At 43.4% G+C, this 25,830-nt stretch overlaps 1 protein-coding gene across 1 annotated transcript; it reads right to left on the bottom strand.

Moving 5' to 3' along the window:
* Positions 1-1,065: 1,065 nt before the first annotated feature.
* Positions 1,066-24,127, bottom strand: MYO1C (myosin IC). Its single transcript, XM_009480262.2, has 31 exons — positions 23,987-24,127; positions 22,494-22,609; positions 18,882-19,080; positions 17,893-17,973; positions 16,923-17,102; positions 16,623-16,721; positions 16,285-16,398; positions 15,666-15,737; positions 15,236-15,355; positions 14,922-15,004; positions 14,111-14,216; positions 13,253-13,333; positions 12,777-12,868; positions 11,576-11,670; positions 11,303-11,349; positions 10,940-11,020; positions 10,648-10,753; positions 10,010-10,127; positions 9,680-9,793; positions 9,422-9,498; positions 9,178-9,246; positions 8,663-8,747; positions 8,272-8,431; positions 7,408-7,491; positions 5,525-5,618; positions 5,359-5,414; positions 4,737-4,872; positions 3,128-3,198; positions 2,601-2,698; positions 2,229-2,328; positions 1,066-1,117 (listed from the first exon to the last, which is right to left on the bottom strand). The coding sequence occupies exons 1-31, from the start codon at positions 24,110-24,112 to the stop codon at positions 1,091-1,093; spliced, it is 3,087 nt and encodes a 1,028-aa protein (XP_009478537.2). The 5' UTR covers positions 24,113-24,127; the 3' UTR covers positions 1,066-1,090.
* Positions 24,128-25,830: the final 1,703 nt, after the last annotated feature.

Genomic DNA, 25,830 nt, shown 5'->3' with positions numbered 1-25,830 from the left:
TTAAGGCAGTACTGAGAGGCATTTATATAAAGACTGTGGAGCTTTATTGTGGGAACTCAAACTTCCAGTTATCACTTAAAAACAAGAGGAAAAGCAACTTTTTCTGAAGATGCTGCTCTGAGCCTGATGAGCTGTAGGGGAAAGGGTGGTGGTGACTCCCAGACAGGTACGAGGCGGGAGGGAAAGCTCATGTGCATGTCCTGTGGCCAAGGACTACAGGTTTCTTTTCCAGCCTAGAGCAGCATAGAGAAGTGGTGGCCTCAGCAGTTTGTATTACTTCCACTTTGTTTGGATGTGTGGATATGAAAAAGTTCCTACGGTATAAAAATATCACTACAGAGCAAGAAATGGGACAGGTGACTTAAAAAAAAAAAAAAATTACCAAGTCTCTGGATCCAGATCAGTGAAGAAGTTACATGATGGGTTTCTCAGGTTAATACCTTATAATCATAAACTAAAAACAACAAATTCCAAATCTAAAACATAAAAGTTTCCACATCAACTCCATTTCTTGTAGTGCATCTCTCATACTCAGCTATAAAGTATTTACAGGGTTTTTACTCATTTACACAATATGGCTTTAATATATTGTAACACAAAGCATCAAAACATCTCAGAGCAAAATTCTTCATAAAACATTCTTTCTGAATATAAAGCTTGGCATTTCATTGATTTGGCTGACAAAGCAGCAGAGTTACTTGTTTTGTGATTGTGCTTTTTGATGATGACAAGCACAAACTTTGGTCGTTTCCATCAGGGCTTAAACTCTTTAATAGAGTCAGAGCTACCTCTCCCTCAAAGCCCAGCTGAGTATGTTTCATGAGCCACGGTTTCACAGACACTGCGTTGGACCCATGCGTTTGCCACTAAGGTAAGGAAGAGAAGGCCTTTCTTTTGGAACTTTCATATTAAGACAAGAAAGCAAGATGTATTTTGTGGTTTTTCTGAAAGTGCAGGTCTTTGGTAACAATAAACAAAATGAGCAAAGCGAGGAAGGAGCGGGGATTTTGCTGGGAACAATATCCGGCCAATTCTATAGGGTGCAGTCAGACTGATGGAGGAAAAGGTCCTGGTGTGGTGGCATGTTTTATCATCGAGAATTCAAACGAGGAGCAACCTGCAGGAGAGAAGGACAAGCTAGAAAGCGTGTTGAAAACAAAGACGCTGCAACAGTTGTAGCTCCTAAACATCTTTTAAGTGCACCAAAGACTGGCATGTAGAATTAAGCCATTATGCCACAGTGTGTAAAGTTTGCTCTGCTCTGAAGCTGGCCAGTCTCAGCAGGAAACAAAGGCTGGTATTGGCACTTCAGTAAGTTGGAGGAGTCCACGGTGCTCTTACGCCCCACTGCCTGTGGTTATATTAAAAACTTCTCCCTAGGCTAGCAGTACAAGAAGACTTTGCTTTGCTGAGGAGGGAGGGGCAAAACTGGAAAAATGTTTCTAGGGATAGTTTGAAAAGGGTGGGGAAAAAAAATATGGGAAGTGTTTCTTCATAGTCTTAAGAAGTTACTTGGTTTGCTGTTAGTGATAGCAAATAAAGCAGCCTGATCCTTATGCAAATTTAATCTCTCATCCTGTGTACAGTCTATACGCACGCTGTAGAGCAAGGAGATCCTTTGCCAGTACTACATTTGTGGCTTTTTATGGGATGGACTCTCACTGAAGAGCCAAGTAGAAATGTTGATTGCTGTTCAGAGACTAGTCAGCCTGCAGTAGGACAGAAAAGCTCTGATGCTGGAAGGGGAGTGAGTGCAGTCTGAATACATTATTCTGGATTTATTTCTGAATAATCTTTAATCTGACAATGCATAAATCAGTTGCATGACTCTGACTAGCAGGAAGACTACAAACAATCTAAGAAGGGAAAAGGATTTTTTTTTTCCCTTCCTGTCTTTTAAATGTCTTTCTAAAATTTGATTTGCGACAGAGTTATGGCATTAAAGCCTGAATCTTGGGGAGGGGAAAAAAACCAAAAAGGTGATTGATAGGACAATTGCTTGATGAGTTTGAGTAAGCCTGGCAGGTCTCTTGTGACTGCAGGAAGAGAAGTACAATGCACAGCTCCAACTGGGGAAAAGGCTGGTAGACCAGGGCAGCGTGTTCAGCAAGAAAGTCACATGGCACATGTTCATCTGCTGCAAATACGGTTTAATGCCAAATAATCTGGGTTTGGATCTACTGTAAGTGAACTACTACTATTTCTTACCAACTTCAGCCTGTACTCACCACTGTTAGATGGCCATTCTTGGCTTTGGCTATAAGCAGTTCTGATCCTGATATAAAGTCAATTATGCCTTCTTTGCCTTGCCCAACCGTAAATTTTATGCTGTGAAGAGAAAGGTAAGAAGAGTTTTGATGAGTATTTATGACCTCCCCACTGGCTTAGTTTTACCCTTTTCCTGCATAAGTGGCTGCTCTGTATTGATGCTTAGCTGCACTAGATCTGCTTGATGAAGGAAATGGAGCTTTAGTTAAGATGTAGTAGGTACATTTTGATGTTGTATAGGTTTCTGTAGCCCTTTAACGCTGAAGCGGAGCTCTCTTCAGAACGAACACAAAGATCAAGGCAGCTTCTGAGAGGGGCTTGGCTTCACTCACCTGCCCTGGTTGATGTTGACATTATTGACTTTGTCTGCCTGCATGGCTGTTTTTGTTAGTGTCTCGATCACATGGTCACTTTGAAGTACAACATCTCCCTGGGAGGGAAAAGAGATGATGGTTTATGATCATGGCTTTACAGTGTTGGTATACCAAAATGATTATGCTGTAATTAACAGGGACAGAACTATCTCCTTAGGTTAGCATGGAAGAACACTTCTCCAAGTGGACCAGGCTTGGTAGAGATCTCTGGGGTCTCTGTTGTGGGTCATGCTGCACCTATGGCAGTTAATTTATTTACAAGGCATCGGTAACAGGGGGCAAGGGACAGTGCCAATCCTCCTGGTGAACCCCATCTACGAGCACAGGTAAATTTAAGTGAAATGCTCCTTAGAGCTGGCACAAAGTTAGTTACATACATATCACCATGCGTGCCCTCCTCCCCGCCCCAGGTGGCTCTTCCGCTCTTTGTGCCTTTAAAACTTTTTCTGGAGGTGGTTGGAGAAACGATGGATGAGTCCCACTACCTTCTGTTTGTTATCCTCACAGTGCACGTGCAGCACAAACAAGTTATCGCTCAGGCTGCTGACGGAGATGCCTGCAATAGAGAATGGCCATTTGACACCCAACACAACTCCGCTAGGATTCTTGCACGTGTTTGAGAACCTCTCCCAGGAACGCAGCAAGAGTTGTTCCCACACCAAGAAACCCGACAGCTGAGAAGCTGCAGCACAGAAGCAATGCACTAACATGCCAGCAGAGAGGCTGAAGAGGCTGCAAGGTGACAGCTTAAACTGCTCTTTAGGATGGCAAAGAAACTTGGAGATGCCTCTGTCCATCTGAAGTAGGAAGAATGCCTGTTTACAAACTGTCATGGTCCTCATGGACTTGGAAAAAGAGCTACTTTGGCCAGTTAAGGGACCTATGACCAAAATTTTACTTTCAGCACCCACTGGACAGATACTTCATTCTAGCCCAGCAGGTGGATGAGCAGTGGAATTACTGGGGTGCTAGGAAGGAGAGGGACAGTTGGGACAATGAGGTCACTGTTGTCTCCCTGCTACTGCTAGCATGTGCTAAGAGAGGCCAGAGCTGCTGTAGGAGCTTGGCTGCAGAAAGCTGTCATTGCCATAATTCCTTGCTTGCCCTGCAGCTGGGCTTGGGGACAGGCTGAACCCACACCCACTTGCTGGTGTATTGGTCCACGCAGCTCCAGTCCTGGGCTGCTGCAGGTTCTCATTATGCTGCTCTGTGACTGACTTGGGCTCGGAGTTCAGCATTTCTGCTCAGCCAGCCAGCAGTGCCTTCTGACTGTACAGGAAGCAAGAGGCTTAGCCTCTGCCATGAATTCCCTGGTAGGGATTAGTTAAGGAGCATGGTGCTCTGTTTCAGGAGTGTCTGTTTCTTCATAGTTTATTTTTGGACTTCGTTTAATATCTTGACACTAGCTACAAACTGGATTAGCTATTTCAATTGAGCTAGCCCAACCCTAGCAGAGATAGATCTCTGCCATAATAGCATCTTATGGGAGTCACAGAACCCCAAATTAGTGTTGCCCTTGGAAACCACTTTGAAGGGTGACAGTTGCAAATGCAGTAGATAGATAGTTGTATCAGGCTAACACTGAAATGATTAGCACCAAAACTGGCTGTAAAGAGGAAGTGTAGTGGAGCTGGAGCTGAGGCTGTGAAGCAGGAGGTTTCAGACAAAGCCAGGTAATGACTACCATGCACTAGACTCAGCCGTTTTCTCTGTCTGACCAAGTTTCCTCCCTCAAAGTATCAAGTCTCTGTCAAATATTTAGAGGGCTGAAAGGGGGAGCAGTGTCCCAAGCTGCTGTTTTGTAATAATGGTGCAACTCCCCTGCGGTAGATATGTGCAGTTGGGAAATGACTTAGGAGCAGGCTTGGGGGAGATGAATTGAGTAATTTTTGTGACATTTTATGGAGTTTAATTTTGGAAAAAACTCAGTTTCAAGATATTACAGACTTAAAATGCTTGTCAGTATTGGATAATTCCATTCTTGTCCAGGACAAAGACAAACTGGTTATTTTATTATTACTTATTTAACTGTAGCCAAGGTGAAGTCTGACTTCAGTCAAGTAAGCCAAACCCCATTTATGTTACCCTTCTCACCTGTCAGATTGCCATAGTCAATTCGTTGTTTGATTTTGGATTCTTCAGCTATGACGACTGCGTTCTGGGTAAGAAGCAGCTGCCGTGCTCTTGCTTTGTATCCTTTCCGGTCATACTTGATCACAGGAACTGCATACTGAAATAAGTGTTAACAGTGCTAAAAGTGCAACTTGTTTAATTGTCAGCTACCTTCCCGCTAGCCTAGAGAGCTTGTAGGAGGTACTGACCAGCGGTTGGTAAACTGGGACTAGAGACAATCCTTTTGAGACCTGTTCTCAGTTCTGCCACAGACTTCCTTGCTGACCTAGAGGAGTTCTGAACAATAACTACCATGGGCTTGAAAAATCCAGGTTTAGCTTCAGTCTGTGTAGGTTTCTTCATTGCTCCTTTCCTCTCCAGCCACACCAGCTGCAACCCCTTCAATTCTTAACTGACATAAATTTGCCCAAATCTCAAAAATCTATTTCTGAGCCACCAGCTCTTCCCCTAGACTGTGTTCTAATGTACTACAAGCTTAGTGTAATGTAAAATTCTTTCTATGTTTTCCTCAGAAATCTAATCTTCTGATACGCCGGTGAATAACTCAAGAAGCTTGACAAAGGTATTAGGACACATATCTCACCTTAATTGCTTCACTTTCTAAAGCCTGAAGGACTTTAGCATTTATCTCTTCATTACCTGTATTAAAACCAAAGAGGTGGGGTCAGAAAGAGAAATTTCCAGCAAGACTAGATTAATCCCCCCCCCCCCCTTTCTTCCTCCTGTTAAACTTCACAACACCTACTCACCAAGTCGAGTGTTGATGAAGAGTCTAGGAACGCTCTGAGGGTAATTGTCTTTTTTACCCTTAAAAATCTCACTGGCAATTACTTTTTGTTCCAACTGCAAGGACAGAAGATATATTCTTGTTTAGTATAAAATGTCTCCTTAAATAAAAAGATAAATTTGTCTTAAGAGATGTTTTCTTTTTGATTTTTTTTAGCAGTCATCATCTCATTTTGACTTCCTGAATCATACTAGTCACAAAATTACACAAAATATTCCATATACCCCTTACATTTTCAACAGCTACCCAATCTTTAGGGTAGAAAAGAAACTTCCTCCCCCTCCCCCCCCCCCCCCCCAGCTTATTTCCCTTTCTCTTTCATCTCAAAGGTATGCATCATATTTCTGGTTTGAATTTATCTGGACATGGCATCTAGTCTCTGGCTTTGGATAATGCCTGTGTTTAAAAAGTCTCAGAATCCTCCTACTGCAGTGATTCTCTTAACCTCTTCCTCCTTAAGCTTAAAGCAGTTTGCTCTACCCCATATGGCTTTTCTCATGTTTCAGATTTCTTTTTTCCTCCCTGAAGCCTTGCAGCTAGTCAACATCTTTACTTACAGTACTGACAAAAAAGTTATGTCCTTATTAGCACTGTGTAACGCATTGATTACAGCTCTCTGATCTACTCGATATTCTCCAAATTATCCTCTGACAAATAGTACAATTCAAGTAGCTGCCATATTGCCGCAGGAGTTCCTGTTTAAATCATGAGTCACCATAAACCTTTGGTCCCTTTTGGAGTGGCAGCATTCCAGGGTACAGCCACCCCACGCTGTAAATATGACCTGTGCTCTTAGCTCCTAACTTGAGCTCCTTCAGAATAAGAACAAAACCAGTGAACGAGGAAACAGGCAATCCCCTTTGCTTTATTTAGGGCAAATCCATGTTCTGGGTGTGATTGATTACACAGGATAAATACCTGAGATGATTTACAGGTAAAAATGTGGATAAAAGATACTCATTATGAGTGAGTCTGGTTTGCTGGGGAAAGGAAAGTGTTCTGCTGAGTTCCACCTCCAGCTCAGTAATGGTTGGTATTAATCCTGTGTCCTTAATCACAGGCTCAGCCACTAACTAATTACAGCATTTCATTATACCTGCTTAATACTTTGCAGGCCTTCATAAGCAGTATGATACACTATGCAATAAAAACAAAAAGCTTAATGGCAATGATTACTATCATCTCGTAACAGTTACATCTAAACTGTTTAATGTATACATTTCCTATTATATCCCTTCACTGAGTTTTTTTTTAATACAAAAATTCCCTCTCCCTACCTTTCCATGACTAAGATGAATCAAATTTCAGTATCATTTTTATTCTTTTTGGCTAGAACAGCAACTGTAACCATTCATGTAACTAACTTCTCTGTTGGGAAAATGACTAGTTTTGTGTCTGCAGAATTCTTGCTCTCTACTTTATATGGTACAAGCAGAATAATGCGACTTCTTACATCTTTATCTTCAATGGGAAGAATAACAGGGCCTTTCAGTGTAGAAATTATATAGGGGCATGGATATACAACACTGTTTAAATAATATGCATTGAACTATGTATATAATGGTTTTATTTTATGCACATTCTGGTCTTTTAGTTTTGTCTCTAACCTAAAAATAAAATCACAGGGTTCTTGTGGAACTGTTAACCAACCACCGAAGAATGCAGTGATTCAAGAGTTCCTCTACCTCACCATTGTTCCTGTGACTCCCCTCTGTAGTAGTACCCTTGTCCCTCCCATCCAGCCGTTCCCCTCCTTCAGTCCTTACAATAAATAATGCTGAGAACCCCCTCCTATTCTTGGGAACATTGGCATAGCTTGTGAAATAATGTCAAGTTGTCTCATACCTGCTGCTTCCACTCTGGGCTGATTCTCTTGCAGTAGGTCCAGACCATGTTCTGCATACATAGCTGTCGCAGGAGCTGGGATGCCTGAAGAAGAAATCACACAAAATTACTGACAAACCAATTCAGTGAAGACAGATGAGAAGCAACTGCAGAAAATGCACTGCTGAATTAAAATACTGTTTCATTACTGAGAGCCGCTTTCAAAAATAAATAATAGGAAGTTTATTTTCCACCTTTCCAAGAGAGTTTGCCCCACAACATTCTCCAACTGCTTTGGAATGGAGAATGAATACCAGGACCGCTCCACGTTACACAGCTATGCCCTTCCTTGCTTCCAGCTGTACCTGCAGTCCAAACAAACAAGGGCCTTTGGAAAAGTGGGATTTCTGCAGTATTTTGTCATGAACAGATTAAAAAAAACAATTCTGCCAGCTGCAGAATAGTGCTGGCAATAGAGGAAGTTTAATATGTTCTTCACAGGCAACCACATTGTCATTGCAGCCAATTTAACTGTCCAGAAGGAACTTAATTTGCTCAGAGAAAAAGGGAAGAAAATTTCAGAAAAGGATGAGAAAACCAGTAGAAAATGGTGTTGCAACAGCACCATGCTCTCAAGAACTTTCACTACTATAGCTCTAATAATTTTACAGATATGCTATAATTACACTGATGTGATGATGTGTGGATTAATTCTGCTAGTAGAGATGCTAATGCAACGTGGAACTTCAGCGAGAACCTGGTTCTGTCCTGCTCTGGTAGCAGGAGGGTCCCCTCAGGCCTTTGGTGGCCCGTGGTCTTCAATACTGCCATTAGCCTCCTCCATCCTGCATCTCATTCATCTCACCCCGCTGCAGTTATGCCTACCTCACAGAGTGATGGAGGAGGAGTTGGCCATGATTTGTCCAAAACATTTTTTGGTAAATTACGCTTGAGGTTCATCAGGAAGGAGAAGCGGATGTAATCAAGGAAATACTCATTCTCTGGGCAGCGAGGGTGGTTCCGGTAAATAAAACCTTTAATGAACCTGAGGAAGAAGAAAATTTTAGTAGCTAATTAGAGAAGTGATCAAAATAAGAGATATTTAGAGGTCTCTTCCAACCAAACCCTTTTCTGGGATTTACTTAACAGTTGTAATATATTAAAAAAAAACCTCTGATATTAAAAAAACCTCTGCAGTGACAAGAAGGTTTATTCTTATCATCTTACTGTTACAAAATAAGTACCCATTTGATGGCTTGGGTTATTCTTTACGCACCTTCTGATAGTCTCTACTGCCCACTTCTTCTTGGCAGCTTTTCGCCGTCCCAGGGTTCCCCGCCACCAGGACTGGATCGCTATTGCTAAAAATAATACAAAGATTCTGCACTAAGTGAGCTCCTTCATACCAATATTGACTCCCTGCAAAACTGGTAACAAAGAGCACTCAAGACAGCCTGCTCTCTAAGTAAACAGCCTTCAACGGGAAGAATATCATTTAAGTTCTTAACAATATGATACAATGGATAAATGTCAATAAAAAGCACCAGCAGATGGGAACTGCCGTATGGGGGTTGCTGGGTGAACATGAGTTAAGTCCGCTGCTCTTGCTCAGAGTCTCTCAGCCTAAAGGTGGAAGGACTGGGTACCACACCAATGTCTTCCATTCTACTTCCAGCAAGGCTTTGGGAATGTTCCTTCTTACACATCAAACTCAAGTCATCTCTGACAACAACGGCCACTTCAAACCATACAACTACACAGCACTGCAGTCCCCCTGCCCCGGTGTCATACCTGAGTGTTTCATGTGCAGGAATTTCTTTCGACGGTAGAAACCTCTCCATGTGGCCTGCATTTTTGTTGCTGAAATTGCAAGAAAAGCAGGAATTTCAAATTGTGACCAAGCAGATTTTGGCAGAAGAAGGGTCAACTTTTTAAACACACCCCCTGCCTCCCACCCCACCTCCCCAAACAAACAGAAATATCAGAAAACAGCCAGCCAACTGTCTGTGAGGCTACTGCAGTGTGTGTGACTCACCCAGACTCTGCTTCCTCACTTCCAGAGCATCTTCCGTTGCAAACAAAGTCTTGGGAAAGCGGATAAAAATCTTTGTTCTAGAAATAGAAATGCAGAATTATGTTTAACATGCCGGAGAAGTTTGCTTCCTGTCCTTAGCATCCCCTTTGGGATCTCTAATCTTTTCCTCACCCATTAGATAGAGAAGCCTTATTTAAAAGCAATGGCATGGACGTCCCATGATTCATTATCTCAAATTAAGAAAATAGAAGAACTAACCGTCCCATTTTGTATTCTTCCTGTTTGTAGCCAAGGTGCTTCACCAGCACAGCCACCCCGTCGTGGGGCCGTCCGTCCCATGTAGGCCATGTTTCTGGACAAAGTGATTTGTACCTGTAAATTGACAGCAGAAGAAATCTTAGGGAGAGAAGTCCAGTCTGTGCAGGGCAATGGGAAGGGAGAGAGGCCACGCTTCTCGCTCCCTCAAGAAAATAAGTCTGTCAGGTGTTAAGGGCTGCCTCTCTGCTGTTCAGAAAGCTCCTCAACATCTATCGGATCGAGACCGGGGGGAGGGAGCAGCAAGGAGAGAGTAGTCCAAGGTAATCCTACCTCTGCAGGAAAACTTCGTATTTTCTTCGATATGCAAACCCAGCTCTGCGCACTCTGAGGTTCTCCATCAACCCTAGGTATTTCACTTGATGTCGGATTAGAACTTCATCAAATCGATCTTGAGAGAGCATGAAAACAGAGAAACGCGATCAGTGTATAGCTGTCCCTTCATCCGGAGAAGGGAAACGTTCAGTTCTTGGTTCTATCTTACACAATTGTCTTTAACCCATCCTCACGGTGCAAATCCCACACAACTTGTTTTGTGTCTCCTGTCTTCCCACCCTCCCTTTTTAATATACATTTATATTCATTCCAAAATGAAGTTCTCCTTTAGGATGTTCTATGCACACAGGAGGAAGAAATGAGGGAGAATAAAGGTTGTTAAAAGGAAGTTACGTAGGTTAATAACTCTTCACTGTAAACAAGACCCTACTCCACCCAAGAGCAGTTCTCCCGCTCTGATTCCTGGCTGCTGGTGCTGCCACTACAAGAAGCTCTAGCACAGACCCAAAATGAAAAAGTCTTGCATTTTGCTCAAAATCTTTGTCATTTGAGCTCTTTTCTGTGCCTCACTGACTAGGATCTAGTGGTCTATATACAGCTGTCGTAGAAAAGAGGAAGAGTCACCAGGGTCATACCAGCCTGTTTAGCATCGTTAGGTTTAATGCAACGAATGTAGGACGGTTCTTTGGACATCAGAATTTCCATGAGTTTGGAGAGGCTGTTTTTAAACTGAGTTGCTGCCTAGGAGAAAAGAAAGAAAACTATATATGAAGCGATGACTTACGGCTAGTACGTGTGACTGCAGAACAAACCTCAGTCTCCCAGCTTTAAATGAGAGAGGCTTGCATTTAGATTACCATGTTAGACAGGGCATGTCTTTTACAAAGAGGAAACAGCCACACTTCCATCCAGCTCTTGTGTTCTTACCGTTTCAGGTCTCTTTTTATCTGTCAGCTCCGTCCTGTCAAAACACTGATTTATGATAGGGTTCTCTGAGTTGCACATGGTCTGCGGAGAGAGATGTTTTCACAGATAAAGTACAGAGTATTCTTCAGAGACCTATCAAAGCAGCATGGGACAAAACTGTTTGTTTGGGGTTTTTTTGGTTTGGTTTGGTTTTTATCGGTAAAATGAACTTTGGGCACCTCAATTTGTCTTTTCAAAGTGCAGCCCTATGGACACGCGTTCTCCAGTGGAGTCTAGAAGAATCTTTTCCCTCAGGTGCCACCCCATTTTTAACCCGACTCCTCATTCCGCTGAGTATTGGAAACATCCTCTATCCACACTCACCTCCTTCAGGTTCCGAAAGAGAAGGTCATTGTTTTTATCTAGAAAACCTGGAAGAAAAAGAAACCGCTCAGGCTGCCACCGCTGTTCCACAAAAACTTCACAACAAGGCAGGAATTTGAGATGGGAAATTAATCTGGTTAATCAAATGATGTGTGGACGTATTCTATGCCCAGATTTTTCTTTACTGTATAGTGAAGCTGTTGTAATTCAAAGGGCAGAGGACAGGAGGAGCATAAAAGAGTGAGAGACAGTGGAGGCAATGCGCACGCTTACCTGCAACGCTGTAGGTGACCTCTCCAGCATAGTGCAAAAGCCGAAACTCCTCCCGCCCCAGTGACTTGCGAGTCTTTTGGTCAGCGAGCTTGTGCCTGGTGAGAAAGTGAAGAAGCTTCAGGAGAAGCAAACATTTGTTTCATGGTGGGGGATTCACTTCAGGCATTTGATCCAAGAGCAGGACTATGTGAACACAGAAGGGGGGCGGGGGAATAAATCTGACTTGCTGATTTTCAAGACCAAAAATAAATAAGGAGTTATCAACCAGAAAATCATAAAAATGTCATAAAGTATATTTATGTTTATTTCAAATGGATGAACTTTCAGCTTCCTGGTGAGGTTGCAGAGTGGTTCTGTGTGCACATGAAATTAGAGTAGAGGCAGCAGGCAAGAGGGCAGTGAAGATGCTGGCAGCGGGCTGGCTTACTCGTGAGATGCCGTACAGATCCTAATCTGAGCATAACCAGAACATTCAGTAAGAATAAAAAGACATTCAGAGCTCCTAAACTGAAGTAGACAATCTGAGAGGTGAAACATGGAATTCACACCCATTAAACTGGAGTGGTGGCAACACGGATAGGTTGGCAAAGTCAAAGAAGAATATTGATATTGTCTGGGAAGCAGATGGGCACAAAGGTGAGTTAGCGCAACATAAACCTCTCAATTTCAAAAGCGCTAACACTGCTTTAACCATTCCAATGCATATACACCTTGGAACACTTTTTACCAGTAAAATTCTGCTCTGTGTTCTAGTTATTCCTAGGCCTGACTTAAGTCACCAATGGCTGGGGAATGATCTGGCCTAATACTCCAAAACAGAGTTTGTCACACCTGAAGTATTGGGCCAGGTCTTGGAAGAGCCAAGAAGCTGCAAGCCTGCAGTAGCAGTAGGATGCCAGGAAGAGATCGGTGAAGAGGCAAGTCAGTAACAAGGGTTTTGTTGCTCCTGTTCTATTCTGAAGCACAGTCTTGAGAAGGGCAAGGCAGTTAGTGTTGACAACTTACTCTGTATTATCTTAACTCGCAATCTAATCTCTTTGCAGAAGCAAACAGAATCATCTTTTATGTGGGACCCAGTATACTTAGGATGCTACCGTAACACAGTGAATTACAATGTTAGCTAGGAATAATTCAAGCTCCAGGCTCTGTCACACACTTGGATCCTACCAGTATAACTGCCCTCAGCTATGTGAACACTCACGTGAGGAAATGAGGGTGGTTCTTCACAGTTTCCTCCAGTTTCTCCAAGAATGTTGTATCTGTGGCATCCCCAGGTCTCAGACACTCCTCATCCTACAAACACACGCATTCTAGTATTCATTTCTTACCGTGCTTGTCAGCACAGCTCTAATTCTGTCTCACTGAAACACTGCCCCAGTTTGGCCCTTTGGCCTTTTAACAGGTAGGCCAGCTCTTAGTTCAACAAATGAAGAACTGTTGAGCTGAAAACGCTTTCCTCCTCCTAGACTGCCTGGAATGGAAGCTTCTGTCCCGAGAGCAGATGGAGATGATACAATATGACTTTTAATGGTGTCACTGCTCAGTGTATCGTAGCTCTTCCCGCTTGCCCAAATAATCCTAATGTAAGCTGAGGCCTTTTTTTTCCCCTGTGTTCTTCCTCCTGTTTTCCACTACACTGCCCCAAATTTTTTAACATAAAAGGTGTTGTCAACTCACCAGAATAGAAATGATGCCTTTGAATTTCTCTTCCACCAAATCACAAATTATTTTGTTATTGAAATACTGAACTGGTTCCCACTACAAAGACAAGAAATCACACTTGGGTGAAAACAATTCTAGACTGGAAAAAAACTTTAAAATCTCAGAACATTTCAGACAGCACCTTACTTAAATAATCTTTCTGTCAAATTTGAAACAAAGCTTTTTCACTCATCAAATTTGTTTTCCTAACGTTGCCTTTAAAAAGCATTTTTTTCTTTAATCAGTGTAAAAGATTGGAATGGCATTGCTCACTTCTAGCTGTATCACACAGTTATCAAAGTGTTTCAAAAGAAAGGAAAAAGGAAAGCTCTTTAATTCATTGACTTCACATTTAATTCACATGGGGAGGTTTAGATTGGATATTAGGAAAAATTTCTTCACTGAAAGGGTAGTCAAGCATTGGAACAGGCTGCCCAGAGAGGTGGGGGAGTCACCATCCCTGGAAGTGTTCAAAAAATGGGTAGACATGGCACTTTGGGACATGGTTTAGTGGGCATGGTGGTGTTGGGTTGATGATTGGACTGATGATCTTAGAGGTCCTTTCCAATCTTAATGATTCCTAGTTTTTACTTTCATTAAAAAAAGTCCAGCCACCAAGCCAGGAAACACGAAATTGCTACTCTACCCTTAATGGGTTTAGTGGTGGACTTGGTAATGTTAGGTTAATGGTTGGACTGGATGATCTTAAAGGTCTTTTCCAACCTAAACGATTCTATGATTCACAGACATTATTAGCAGCTCCTTTCTAATCCGTCCTCTGCCTGCAGGAGGTGCTACAGAGGAGACAGTGGAAGTGATGATATTGGCTCTTACCGCTATGCCTTCTGACTCGTATTCCTCTTGTTCTGACTTTAATGTGAGCTCTATGAAGAGCTGCTGCAATTTTTCATTACAATAATTAATACAAAATTGCTCAAAGCTGCAAACAAAAAAAATCAGAAAAATAATCACTAACACTGTACCACAAGTAAAAGAAGCTATAATCAGTGGGCAGCAGCATGAATGTATCTCTGTGCAAATCAAGAGACAGAAGAGATTTAGCAAAATGTTTATTTACTGAATGTATAAATTCAGTAAGTTTAGTGAATCTCATGAAGGAGTTCCAGAAGGAGGAAAAACCGGACATGAAGGGTGGAACACAGAGGAAGACAAAAACTTTTAAGAAGGGCCCAATAATACTGCAAATTTGAGAGTCTCAGTTCATTGCTATCTGCCAGAGTCAGGTTCCAGACTCTGACACAGTCTCACACCCTGGTTTAGAGCTGTTTTTTCCCCATTCACACCACCATGGAAAGATGCCAGAACAACAGCCACCACTGTGCCAGAGAGCTGGACAAAGGCATAGTTCAAGATATCACATGAATATGCCCCAAAGACAACAGTCTCTTTAAAATAGCATTTACAGCTGTTAATGTTCCTTGTAAGTATTAGCTGGATGCCCCAAGTGTTAGAAGCCCTGTGATTATCAGTTATTCGACTGATTTCCTGAAGTTTAAACATCATCTCTTTCTCTCTAAGAGAACCAGAGATGGAATAATGTCTCATTTCACAACAGAGAGAAAACACTATAATGAATGAAGTCACGCAGTTTACTCAAAACTGAGAAGCATCGATTGAAACAAACCTGTTGTGCTGGAAAACCTCAAATCCATAGATATCAAGCAATCCTAGAACTGTTGTACTTCTCCAGCCTGGAAACTCTCCTTCCTGCAACAGGGCAAAAAATAAAATGTTGATATGTACTCATAGCTACAATCCATCACTGGATCTTACCCATTTAGTTACAGCATTTACTCCTTACCCTCTTCTTAATGTAGAAAAATTAATTTAAAGATCACTGTAGAGCATGGAGCTTATAATTTCTCTGCTTTGCAGCTAAAAGATTTGAAACTTCCTTTCACGCTTGGTTGGATATCAATAAACAAAAGGTTCATTTACCTTGTAAGCAAGAGACTTGTTAACTTTGTTCACCAGCCAGGAGAAAGTGCGTCCGTATATTGCCTTAGCAAGCGCATCTCTTGCGTAGGCTGCCTGCTCCAGGTTCAGAGGACTGATTAGCTGCATGCAGAAGGAGAAGAAAAGCCATTCAACAGCCATTCCACTGAGAGATGAAGGTTCCCTAGTTCACTGTTAATAAACAGCCACTTAATAAACAGCCACTTAACGGCATCCTGGCTGGGCTCAGTTTACATCACTGTCTCCCAACCGTACAGGCTGCGAGTCACTGTTCGGTTATGGGACTCTTGCACTGACAACCTCCTTTGACAAGCAAGAAGTGAACTGTTCATTTCTGGTACGAGAGCCGACGGTGCATCGCTAGCTTTATTTATTTCCATGTGCCTTCCAGATGCCCAGTTCATGTTCTTACCTCTTCCCCTTTTGCTATGATCTTCTTGTGGATCAATGCATCTCGAAGAACAGAGCCCTCAACCGCTAGAAGCTGCAAAGCAGTAGAATATTAAATTAATCTATGAAGCAGTATGTTCAATTTATCAGTTCTAGTTTTAACAGATCAGAAAGGCTAGTCCCCAAAATCACAGTCCAGTGGAACCACCCTTCATTTCCCACTCACCCTGCAAGACTTTTTGCAACATCAGCCCTTCCCTTTCCTCCCGCACACCACCTCCTTTCTGCCAGTGCTATGACCCAACAAATACATTGGCTTGATTGTTCTGGCACAAAGAACTGACTAAGCAAAGCCACCAGGATTCTTCTTTCTTTAAAACTTTTCTCCAGAGTAGGTCTATTCCTATCCCACTGCCTGAAGGTGAAAACCTCAAGTCAGTGGTGCCTCAAATGGTAAATAGAGAAGTTGTCAGTCCAAGGGTTTTGATGTTAATATTTGCATTTTATTTAGGTCAAATAAAAGTAAATTTATGACAACTTCTAAACCATATTCTAAAAATATACAACGGTACAGAGTTCAAAATAAGGAAACCTCTCTAATTCATCTTTAATGAAATATATTTCTAACTGGTGATACTCACCCTAGCCAGATACTTAATCTGATTCTCTGTTGTGACCTGAGCATTTCCTTGTTCATCAGCAGCAAACTGCACGTTCCCCAGATGCAGAACGCTAGCCACAATACTCAGCAAATCCTAGAATGGAAGCAACAGTCAGAAATCAAGATGATGAAATGAACATACAGTGAGAAAAGGCAGTGAGATTTTTGTGTTAATTAACATTTTATGAGAGCATTTTGTATTTTTTTTCAGGACTTCTGCAGAGAATACCTTTCTGTCTTTGGTCAGAAATAACAAATCAAAGCAGAAACATTCCTTAAGAGTAGGAAAATCAGCTGTGCTGTCAAAACGTGTCTCACCTCCACCTCATTGTCATTGAAGCTTATAATGGAGAGGGCTCTTCGCACAATCTTCCAATCGTTTTTATCATTTATGGAGCTGACCCTTGCACAGTGACCCTAAAAAGACACAATTTGAGGTACATAAGTAAATAATTGTCAAAGATGTATTACTCATGCTCAATGTGCTTCTGCCATGTGTTTCTTTTTATAGCAGTCATCTCTTATTTTTGGAGTGAGGGAAGGAAACTACAAAGTCAACTGAGAATGTATCGGTCCTATCATATAACAATATTATAAGAATTACTAGTTAATGCACACCTTTACTAAATAGTGATACTGTTGTGGGCTCTTTTCGAGGCCCAGCCTTCGCAGCAAGTCCTCTTCCCCTCCTTCTAGCAGCTGGTAGAAAATGTGGAAGTTCCTCTCTCCGTGATTCTGGTGCACAACTCGGGATTTCTCCAGGAGGTAGTTCAAGATGTGGCCCCCAACAGGAGCCCCCTAAATCAAACCAGATACACTGAAATAGTTCATCAACATAGAGGAAAATATTTCTGCTTCTTGGTGGTCTTTTCAAAGACAAATAGGATACAAAATGATAGTCTATAGAGAGACAGAAAATTATCTGTCATTTTTTTATCACAATCTCTATTTCAGCTAAAACACAGTGGCAATTTGAGTTTTGAGGTGTAAACAAAATGAGCTATCAAACGAAAATAACATGCCGTTGTACAGATCATGGCTACAGCACATACTGAATGGGATCCTGACTTGTGTTAAATTCCTTCTCAGAAGGAATTTAACACAAAGGAAAAGCAACAAAACTGGGAGCGTGGAAGGATTGCATACTGAGAGGTTTAAATGACTGCAGTATGCCGAGCTACTCAGTTCTTGCACTATGTTCACCTTCATAGCGTGGGGCAATTTGGATCAGAATCGAAACAAACACTATGCAAAGTTACACAGGACAGAGATTATCTTCAGATCACAGCTGGCTTATGCGGATGTAGTTTGGGAGTATCCATTTGCACGGTGCACATATACCCTAGAAATAAAGAGGACTTAATATCACTGTCTCCTTAGACAGAGAAAGGAGGGAAGAAAGAAAGGGAAGCGTGTACCAAGCAAGTACAGTCGGAACCAAACTTCGCCACCACAGACTCTGCTTACACCATCGTCAAGGGAATGCAAAATGACTGCTCCATGCACACATCAGTACACGAAAGCACAGGCAACAGAGACCTGCTATGACCGGGACCAGTTCTGAAGTATAAAACAGATTTTAAGTTACCCTGTAATCAAACTGCACATCCATGTATTTCCCAAATCTGCTGGAGTTGTCATTCCGAAGGGTTTTTGCATTTCCAAAGGCCTGAAATGAAAACCATTGGGAGAAAAATAAATAAGTATCAAATAAGATTACTTATAAACACTTTGGTGAAGCTGCCAGTTGTTTATTTACAGCCATTAAGGCCTCGGTTTTTCCTTTTTGCAAGGGAAACCAAGAAGGAAACAGATTGCTACCCGAATTCTAATGTTGATCTTTATACCCAGAGCAAGCATTGCAGATGGAGCATGCCTCTGACAACATTTCCATCCCCCCCTTGCAAGCTTATTTTAATGCCAGTTCACTGCTGACAACATATGTCACGTCTGACAGTCTTCTCAAAGCTTCCTTTTTCATCCCAGCTCTTTGCTTACAGTCACCGCAGCTCCGTTCACAGCAGGCACATCCTAACAGGCCTAGGCCTGCCAGGCTTTCCCCTCTCGTGGGGAGCACACCTTTCCCTGAGCGCGGAGCGGAAATATCAAAGGGAACTCAAAGACGGCTCAGGACTGGACACTAGAGGACACCACAGCACTAGAAAATGCACCCACAAACGCACTGATCAGAGGGCTACGCTGCCCACAGCAGACGCGTCCGCTTCTGGCTTTGTAAACTTATGCAGCGCCCCAGAACTCTTCCCACGCCAAATGCCTCTCTCTCCCCGCAGCCTGCCCACTCCAGAATGGCTCCTGGTGGACTGGGAAGGGCCAATGAGTTCAGCAGCAAACGGCCGTTTCTTCGGCTTGGAAGCAAAGCGGGATTCCCCTGCGTGCAGCGCAAACGATCTGCCCACATGCCGCGAACCGGCGTTCCCAGGATACGCTATCCGCTCTGCACAGACAGCTCAGTCATGCCCGGCGGGGTCCAGCTGCCCCCACCCCCTCAGCTGGAAAATGTGAGTGCTGCTGGTATGACTCAATGTCAAGTTTCCGTGCTGCAGGCTCTAAAGTTACCTCCAGGACGGGGTTGGATTGTAGCAGGCGGTCCTTCACGGTTTCGACCTGCTGACTGGCTGGACAGGTCACGGCGTAGTACTGCAGGATCTTCTTGGTGGCCTCCGTTTTGCCAGCCCCGCTCTCCCCAGAGATCAGAATACACTGATCCTTCCTCTCCGTGCGCAGGGAGCGATACGAATTGTCTGCAATAGCGTAGCTGAGGGACAATGATAACCAGGCATTAGCTTGTTTCCACAAGTGAGCGGCAGAGAGTCCTCAGCTAAGACTATCCCACAGCGTGAACTCCTAGCAGAGACACCTCAAAAAGAAGCATGTGTCCATGGGCTGGGCAAGAGCACATTGCTTCTGCACGCTGGCGATGACACAGGAGGTTGCTGACATCTCTATACACATCTTAACCACTGAGCCAAGTTTCTGCAGGGTGACAGCACAAATCTATCAAATTCCTTCAAAAACTGTTCTTTTGACTCTCCGATGGGAAGAGCTTCTGTAGAAGACTAAACGGTGCAGATAAACTTACTTTTCTAAATACACATGATTACTCAACATTGGTCCCACAGGACAAAAAAGCTTTACATTCAGGGAACGTCTTGTTTTCCATCGATCTTTATTCTAGCTTATCTTTTAAGTGATGACTCACTCAGCTGGTCACAACTGCACTTTGCTATCTGGGTGGCTCCTATAATGTGGCTCCAGAATAGCCCAACCTCTCACAGCTCCTCTTGGACTGTAGGAAGAATGGGATAAGCCAGCACAGACCGATAAGCATCCTGCAGGCTACTTAAGCTACCATCCAACTTGGGCTAAATGCTACCCAAAATACCAGACGGTTCCTCCTGCCTGCATACAGCCGGGGTTTATTGCTGCTGGCTCTGGAGCCCTGCTTCTTCCTTTGCTGCTTCTTTCTCTTCTCTTTTCCTCCCCACGACAGACCAGACAGGATCTCATAGCGAGAATCACACACACTTTTACACCACCAGAGAGCAGAAGGATGAGTCTGACAATAGTGGCAACTGGTTACAGAGGGAGAGAGGAAAAGAAGGACCAGGTAGATGCAACGGAAGAGGATAAGAGGAGCATCAGCCCTTCACAATGCGCTCGTATAAGAAGATCTCCATAACAATATTTTCAGCTGTCTTACATGTGGTGATCAAGCAGATATCCTGTCTTCATACACTTGACAACCTTTTAGTAGCTTTGCTTTTTTTTTTTTTTTTTTAAACTCTCATGCTGTGAAATTAATTAGAAATAATCGCACCAAAATAACAGCCGTGGCCTTCTCAAGTCTATTAATATTTGGTGCTAAGGCAACACCGAGCTACCTAGCAACACAACTGCACACTTACCCCACTAAAGTCATCAAGTCCTTCTCTTCCCATCCAAATTCTGCCTCTGGAGTATTTTGAAAACAGTTGAATAAATGTAAATTTAATTTAAATTTTAAGAACTGCCTCTAGACTGTGTGCCTTTATGGGGTGATTTTCTAGTACTACAAGTTCAAGCAGAAAGCTAGCAGTCATGCATACCACATACAGAATCACTTTACTTAAAGACGTTTATGGTCCCATTTGTAGACACCATCTCTGAACCCCCTGGCAGGCTATAAATAGGACAGGATGTGACAGATCACTCTGGGAAGTATGCTGTGTTTCAAGCCCATAGGGATAACTTTCCTCCTTTGAATGACTACGTGTGACGCACTTCCCAGAGAACCCAGCGCTCAGACCTAGCCTTAAACTGATTTTGACACTGGAATAGCAATACTTCAGTATTTTGGCTTTCTAGAATCAGTTTAGAATAAGAGGAAAAAAGACACCTGAAATACTGTAAAAGGAGAAGCACAGAGTACTACAGTACAGAGCATTTCGGTGCTCCTCAGAACATTTTTAAATGCATAAATAATCAAAGAATGTAGTGTTTCGTAATGGAATGATAAAAGCAGTTAACAAAAAATACTGTTTTCCCAGTTGGAGCAGCACTGGTATTCAGTACTGCAGCTCTCAAGGGTTTACTTATGAGCCGCACGTTTTACAATTTCTTATGGGACCAGTTAAAACAAGAAAGAGAACAGCCTAAGCCATAATCGGCTACTTTGCGATTTAAGGCACTTTGTGCAGCACACACAGGAATTAAAGCACAGCTGCTTAGCACTCTGTCTCATACGTGAGCATTGCCATCATGCTCAGTCCTGCACCTACTGCACACACAAATAAAAAGGTAGCCGCAGTCCCAACAATTTTGCAGAGGGTCACAAAATTCTCACGTAAGGAACAAAGGAGCCCTTGAGAGCGCCCTGATCACAGGCGAAAGTGGCTGCATCTAGGCCAGGTCCCTGCGGCGGGCAGGACGGAAGGTAACCCATGTGGCAACAACTATTTGCAAGTGAGAATTGACAGCGGAGTTAAGGCTGGGGGTGCGGCCGGAGCTGCCACCCCTGCGCCCGCTCAGTCGCTTCACCAGGAACTGCCCGATGCCGATTTCAGGCACCGCCAACTACGTTCTTGGGGCAGATCTCTTATCTGGGGCACCTGCACATCGACACGATGTACTGACACATCCAGATCAAGGGGAGAACTTAGCAGGTTTGAACGCAGGGTTTTTCAGGTTTAATTGTCCCCCCGTGTCAGTCCACACAAGAAGCTGAAACACTATGAAAATCACATTTTTATCATAACAAATACAACCTTCAAGTGTTCAGACTTTCCCAAATAATGGTGTTTCTCTCCTCCTCTGTGCTTGCAGTGCATTCTGTTTTGCTTACTCTCCTGGGCTATGTGCCAGTAATAAGAAACAATCCAAATAGTTTGCTCAAAAATAATATCACTTACTCTTCCAAGACCTCTTTTGAAAAAAAAAGAAAGGCAACTAAAAAAACCCCACCACAAAAAAACCTCCAAGAGGTGCTCAGAATTTGGCCCTTGGCCCCAGAAGAAAGCATTTCGCAGCCAAACGTCCTCAGCTCGCAGTCATCTTTTTGTTTCAGTCTGACAAAAAAATTCAAATGCTTTCAAAAATAACTTTAAACCTCAAACTTTTTTTTTTTTTTTTTTTTTAAGCAAAATGGGAAATTGGGAATGCTCACCAGGCCAGACCATGTAAATAAATACATTCCTTGTTCCAACAGGCTGATGGTATCTTAGCAACAAGGGAAATACCAGATAAATATTGGTCAGGCAGTAAGAGCAGAGGTAGGAAAGAAACCACCACACACACAGACACACTCTTTCCCCTAAGTTAGCCCTACGCTGAGTGAGCGATGTAGCAGCAGGGGAAACTCACAGCCCGGACACGCAGACCCCAAGTAACCCTGGAACAATGAACTCCTGTCCTGCCAGGGCTGGGTAAGCAGGGCTGTTCCTCCAGCCAGGAAGGAACCAACTCCCTTTCCAAATACTGCTCTTGCAAAGGCAACTTATCCTCTTTGGAGAGAGGAACAGGAATAGAAAGAGCCGTACACCACACCCTCCGAAGGATCATTTATATCCCTATGATTTTTAGCGCTGCATGTGGGACAAGGAACAGTCCTATCTGCCTGTTTTCACATGTCATCATTGCACACGCCTGTGTGGGAACGGCACAAACTGCGCTGTTTACCCACAGGCCACTCACAGGTGAGGAGAAACTTCATAGAAGCTGACGCCGCGGTACCGTTCCATGTTCTGTTTACTGTAGATTTCCAGTTCTTTGTATGGATTAACAGATACCAGAACTGAGCCAATGTATGTCTGAAAAAGAGAACACAGAGCAGAGAGGTTACAGAAGGTCTGGCAGCAGATTCTCCGAGAGCCCAGACGGCCCTGAAGGCCGTACGTTCTTGATAAGGGCTGCCTGCAGCGGTGCACTGGGGATGCTGCCGAGGGCTTCCAAAGAGGCCAAGGGTGCTGAAGAAGCGACCTCTTAGCACAGTGAGAATGTCTTTACAGGAGTTATGCTAGACACGTTGTCCTTGCTGAAAAAACAGCACCTACAAACAGTTCTAAGAAGCAAGAACACTGGATTATTTCTGATACGCCATTTGGGATCAAGTTCAAGGCCATGGTCTATTAAAGTTGATACCACCATCTCCAAATCCAACTGCAGAGCAAAGCTCTGGCATGGGTTCAACAAGGCCAAGTGCTGGGTCCTGCACTTTGGTCGCAACAACCCCATGCAACGCTACGGGGCTTGGGGAAGAGTGGCTGGAAAGCTGCCTGGCCAAAAAGGACCTGGGGGTGTTGGTTGACAGCCGGCTGAACATGAGCCAGCAGTGTGCCCAGGTGGCCAAGAAGACCAACAGCATCCTGGCTTGGATCAGGAATAGCGTGGCCAGCAGGAGCAGGGAGGTGATTGTGCCCCTGTACTCAGCCCTGGTGAGGCTGCACCTGGAATACTGTGTCCAGGTTTAGGCCTCTCAATACAAGAAAGACATCGAGGTGCTGGAACGTGTCCAGACAAGGGCAACGAAGCTGGGGAAGGGTCTGGAGCACAGGCCTTGTGAGGAGCGGCTGAGGGAACCGGGGTTGTTTAGCCTGGAGAAGAGGAGGCTGAGGGGAGGGAGACCTTATCGCTCTCTGCAGCTACCTGACAGGAGGGTGTAGTGAGGTGGGCGTTGGTCTCTTCTCCCAAGTAGTTAGCGATAGGACGAGAGGAAATGGGCTCAAGCTGCGCCAGGGGAGGTTTAGGTTGGGTATTAGGAAAAATTTCTTCACGGAAAGGGTAGTCAAGCATTGGAACAGGCTGCCCAGAGAGGTGGTAGTCAACATCCCTGGAAGTGTTCAAAAAAAGGGCAGACGTGGCACTTTGGGACATGGTTTAGTGGGCATGGTGGTGTTGGGTTGATGATTGGACTGATGATCTTAGAGGTCCTTTCCAATCTTAATGATTCCTAGTTTTTACTTTCATTAAAAAAAGTCCAGCCACCAAGCCAGGAAACACGAAATTGCTACTCTACCCTTAATGGGTTTAGTGGTGGACTTGGTAATGTTAGGTTAATGGTTGGACTGGATGATCTTAAAGGTCTTTTCCAACCTAAAAGATTCTATGATTCTATGATGTCTTCTGCAGCAAACACCCAAATTCAGGTCACTGATGAACACTTCGGTGTCTGTCACTCAGCTACTCACGTAGATCAGATTCTCCTTGAAGCGCTTACGCAGATTTTCAATAAACGCTGCTTCACTGGTGAAGTTCTCAAGCAGGACAAAATCCTGCACCCCCACACGGTCGCGGGCCGTCAGAGCGCTCTCCATGGTCAGCCGAATACCGTTAGTCCCCGCTCCCTGCAACCAAAAGCAGAGGAAGGTTGGGATAGCTGCGGTTTTGTATGCAGCTCACTGCGTCCACAAGAACGATTAACCACAGTTACCCATGGACAACCTATAAACAGAAGGATATCAGAATAACCCCACTACTGTCGAAAATGCTAGTCAGTGTATACTAACACTTCGTCAATTGGTTTATACTAATTGCTTTGATGGAAGACAAGCCAGCATTAGGGAAAGGTTACTGCTAAATTTCCAATCACTTTAAAGGAATCAATCAATATAACATGCATTTCATAAAGAGAGTAAAACTTGGACTTCCTTTCCCAGGCATCCTTCAGGAGGAGTGAGACTGAAATGTGTTCTCTCTACTTTTCTCTCTCATTTCATAACGGGAAGTCATTTCGAGGTAAGGAATCTTTTATGACTAATGATGATTCATCTCATGAGCAAACAGCTTCACGTTGCTGACCAATTTAAAAGCTTTAGCAAGCTACCCAATGGGAAAATTCTGGGAAAATTCAGAACTAATGAGAAATGGGCATTTCTGCATCCCATGCCACCGAATTTACTGTGACACTAACATCCATCCCATGCACCAAGCAACTTCTATTCCCTGACCCTCTTTTAAAAGGTTACGTTTTCAATGTGATGTGGTTCAGACACAGCCATCTTTGGAAAACACAGGTCTGCTGACTTCTTACTTCACTCAACCTCATGTACTAAAACAGGGAGAGGAAATGTGCACCTTATGACTCAGGCACTACTTGCAGGGAAGATTTCTACCAAAGGCAATTAGACCCGACGACATACGAGGCACAGAAGACGAGAGAGACTACAGAAATCAGAGACAGGAGATACAACGTATTAAACGATTTGCCTCACTTCTGTCTGCGTTTCCTTATCATATTCTTAAATCCTTCTTACTTTGCAAACTCCTCACAGCAAGCACCCTTCTCCTAAATCATTTCCCTAAAGCACTAATGCATTTCAGAGAATCTGTTGTTATATTCTGGGATGTTGCCATCACTGGCACAAACGCCACTGGAGCTTGCTCACAAAACAGGCTCGTACACTAACAGCAACACCCAGGCACCCTCTCCTGTACTAGTGTTACAAACCGGGAACGCCGGACCCCCGCTGCAACGCTGTCGTCCAGCCCCAAAACCCTGCACAATGATGTAGATGACTTTTGCTGACTCACGTTGTCAGGTAGTTCCTTTCTGCTCCTTCTCAAGATATAATAGTGGTCAGAGCACAGGGACTGATGGCGTGCAGGGAGAAAAAATAAAAACAACCTCGGTCAGGAGAAAATTTAGCTTAAGTTTTGTTAAGGCAAGTTAATAAAGGCAAGACCCGCTGAAGTATAAATTTGGGCCCAAACGGGTGCAAATTCCCTCAGTCTGCAGTTGTTTAGACTTATCAATCATTTACAAATGTAGTTTTGCCTATTTCTGCAAGTTATAATCAGCTTCCTTCCTGAAAGCCCAGTGCCTGGGCACAAGTGATTGCATGAAACTAGCAGCTTTCAGAAAGAAAAATTAGCTCCTACAACTTGCTACTAGGAAATCTCAAATCCAGATCCACTCTAATGGCTCAAACACCACAAAGAAACATCATTTTAATCTCCGTTTTTATTTTATTTTTTCCAATTAGTCTCATGGTCTGGAAGGCCTGATTTCTAAGCTTTGAAAAAATTCAGTTTG

The sequence above is a fragment of the Pelecanus crispus genome, chromosome 12 (assembly GCF_030463565.1).
Source record: "Pelecanus crispus isolate bPelCri1 chromosome 12, bPelCri1.pri, whole genome shotgun sequence".
Taxonomy (NCBI): Eukaryota; Metazoa; Chordata; class Aves; order Pelecaniformes; family Pelecanidae; genus Pelecanus; species Pelecanus crispus.
Note: the sequence above shows the minus strand (reverse complement) of the source record. Positions and strands in the feature narration are given on the sequence as shown.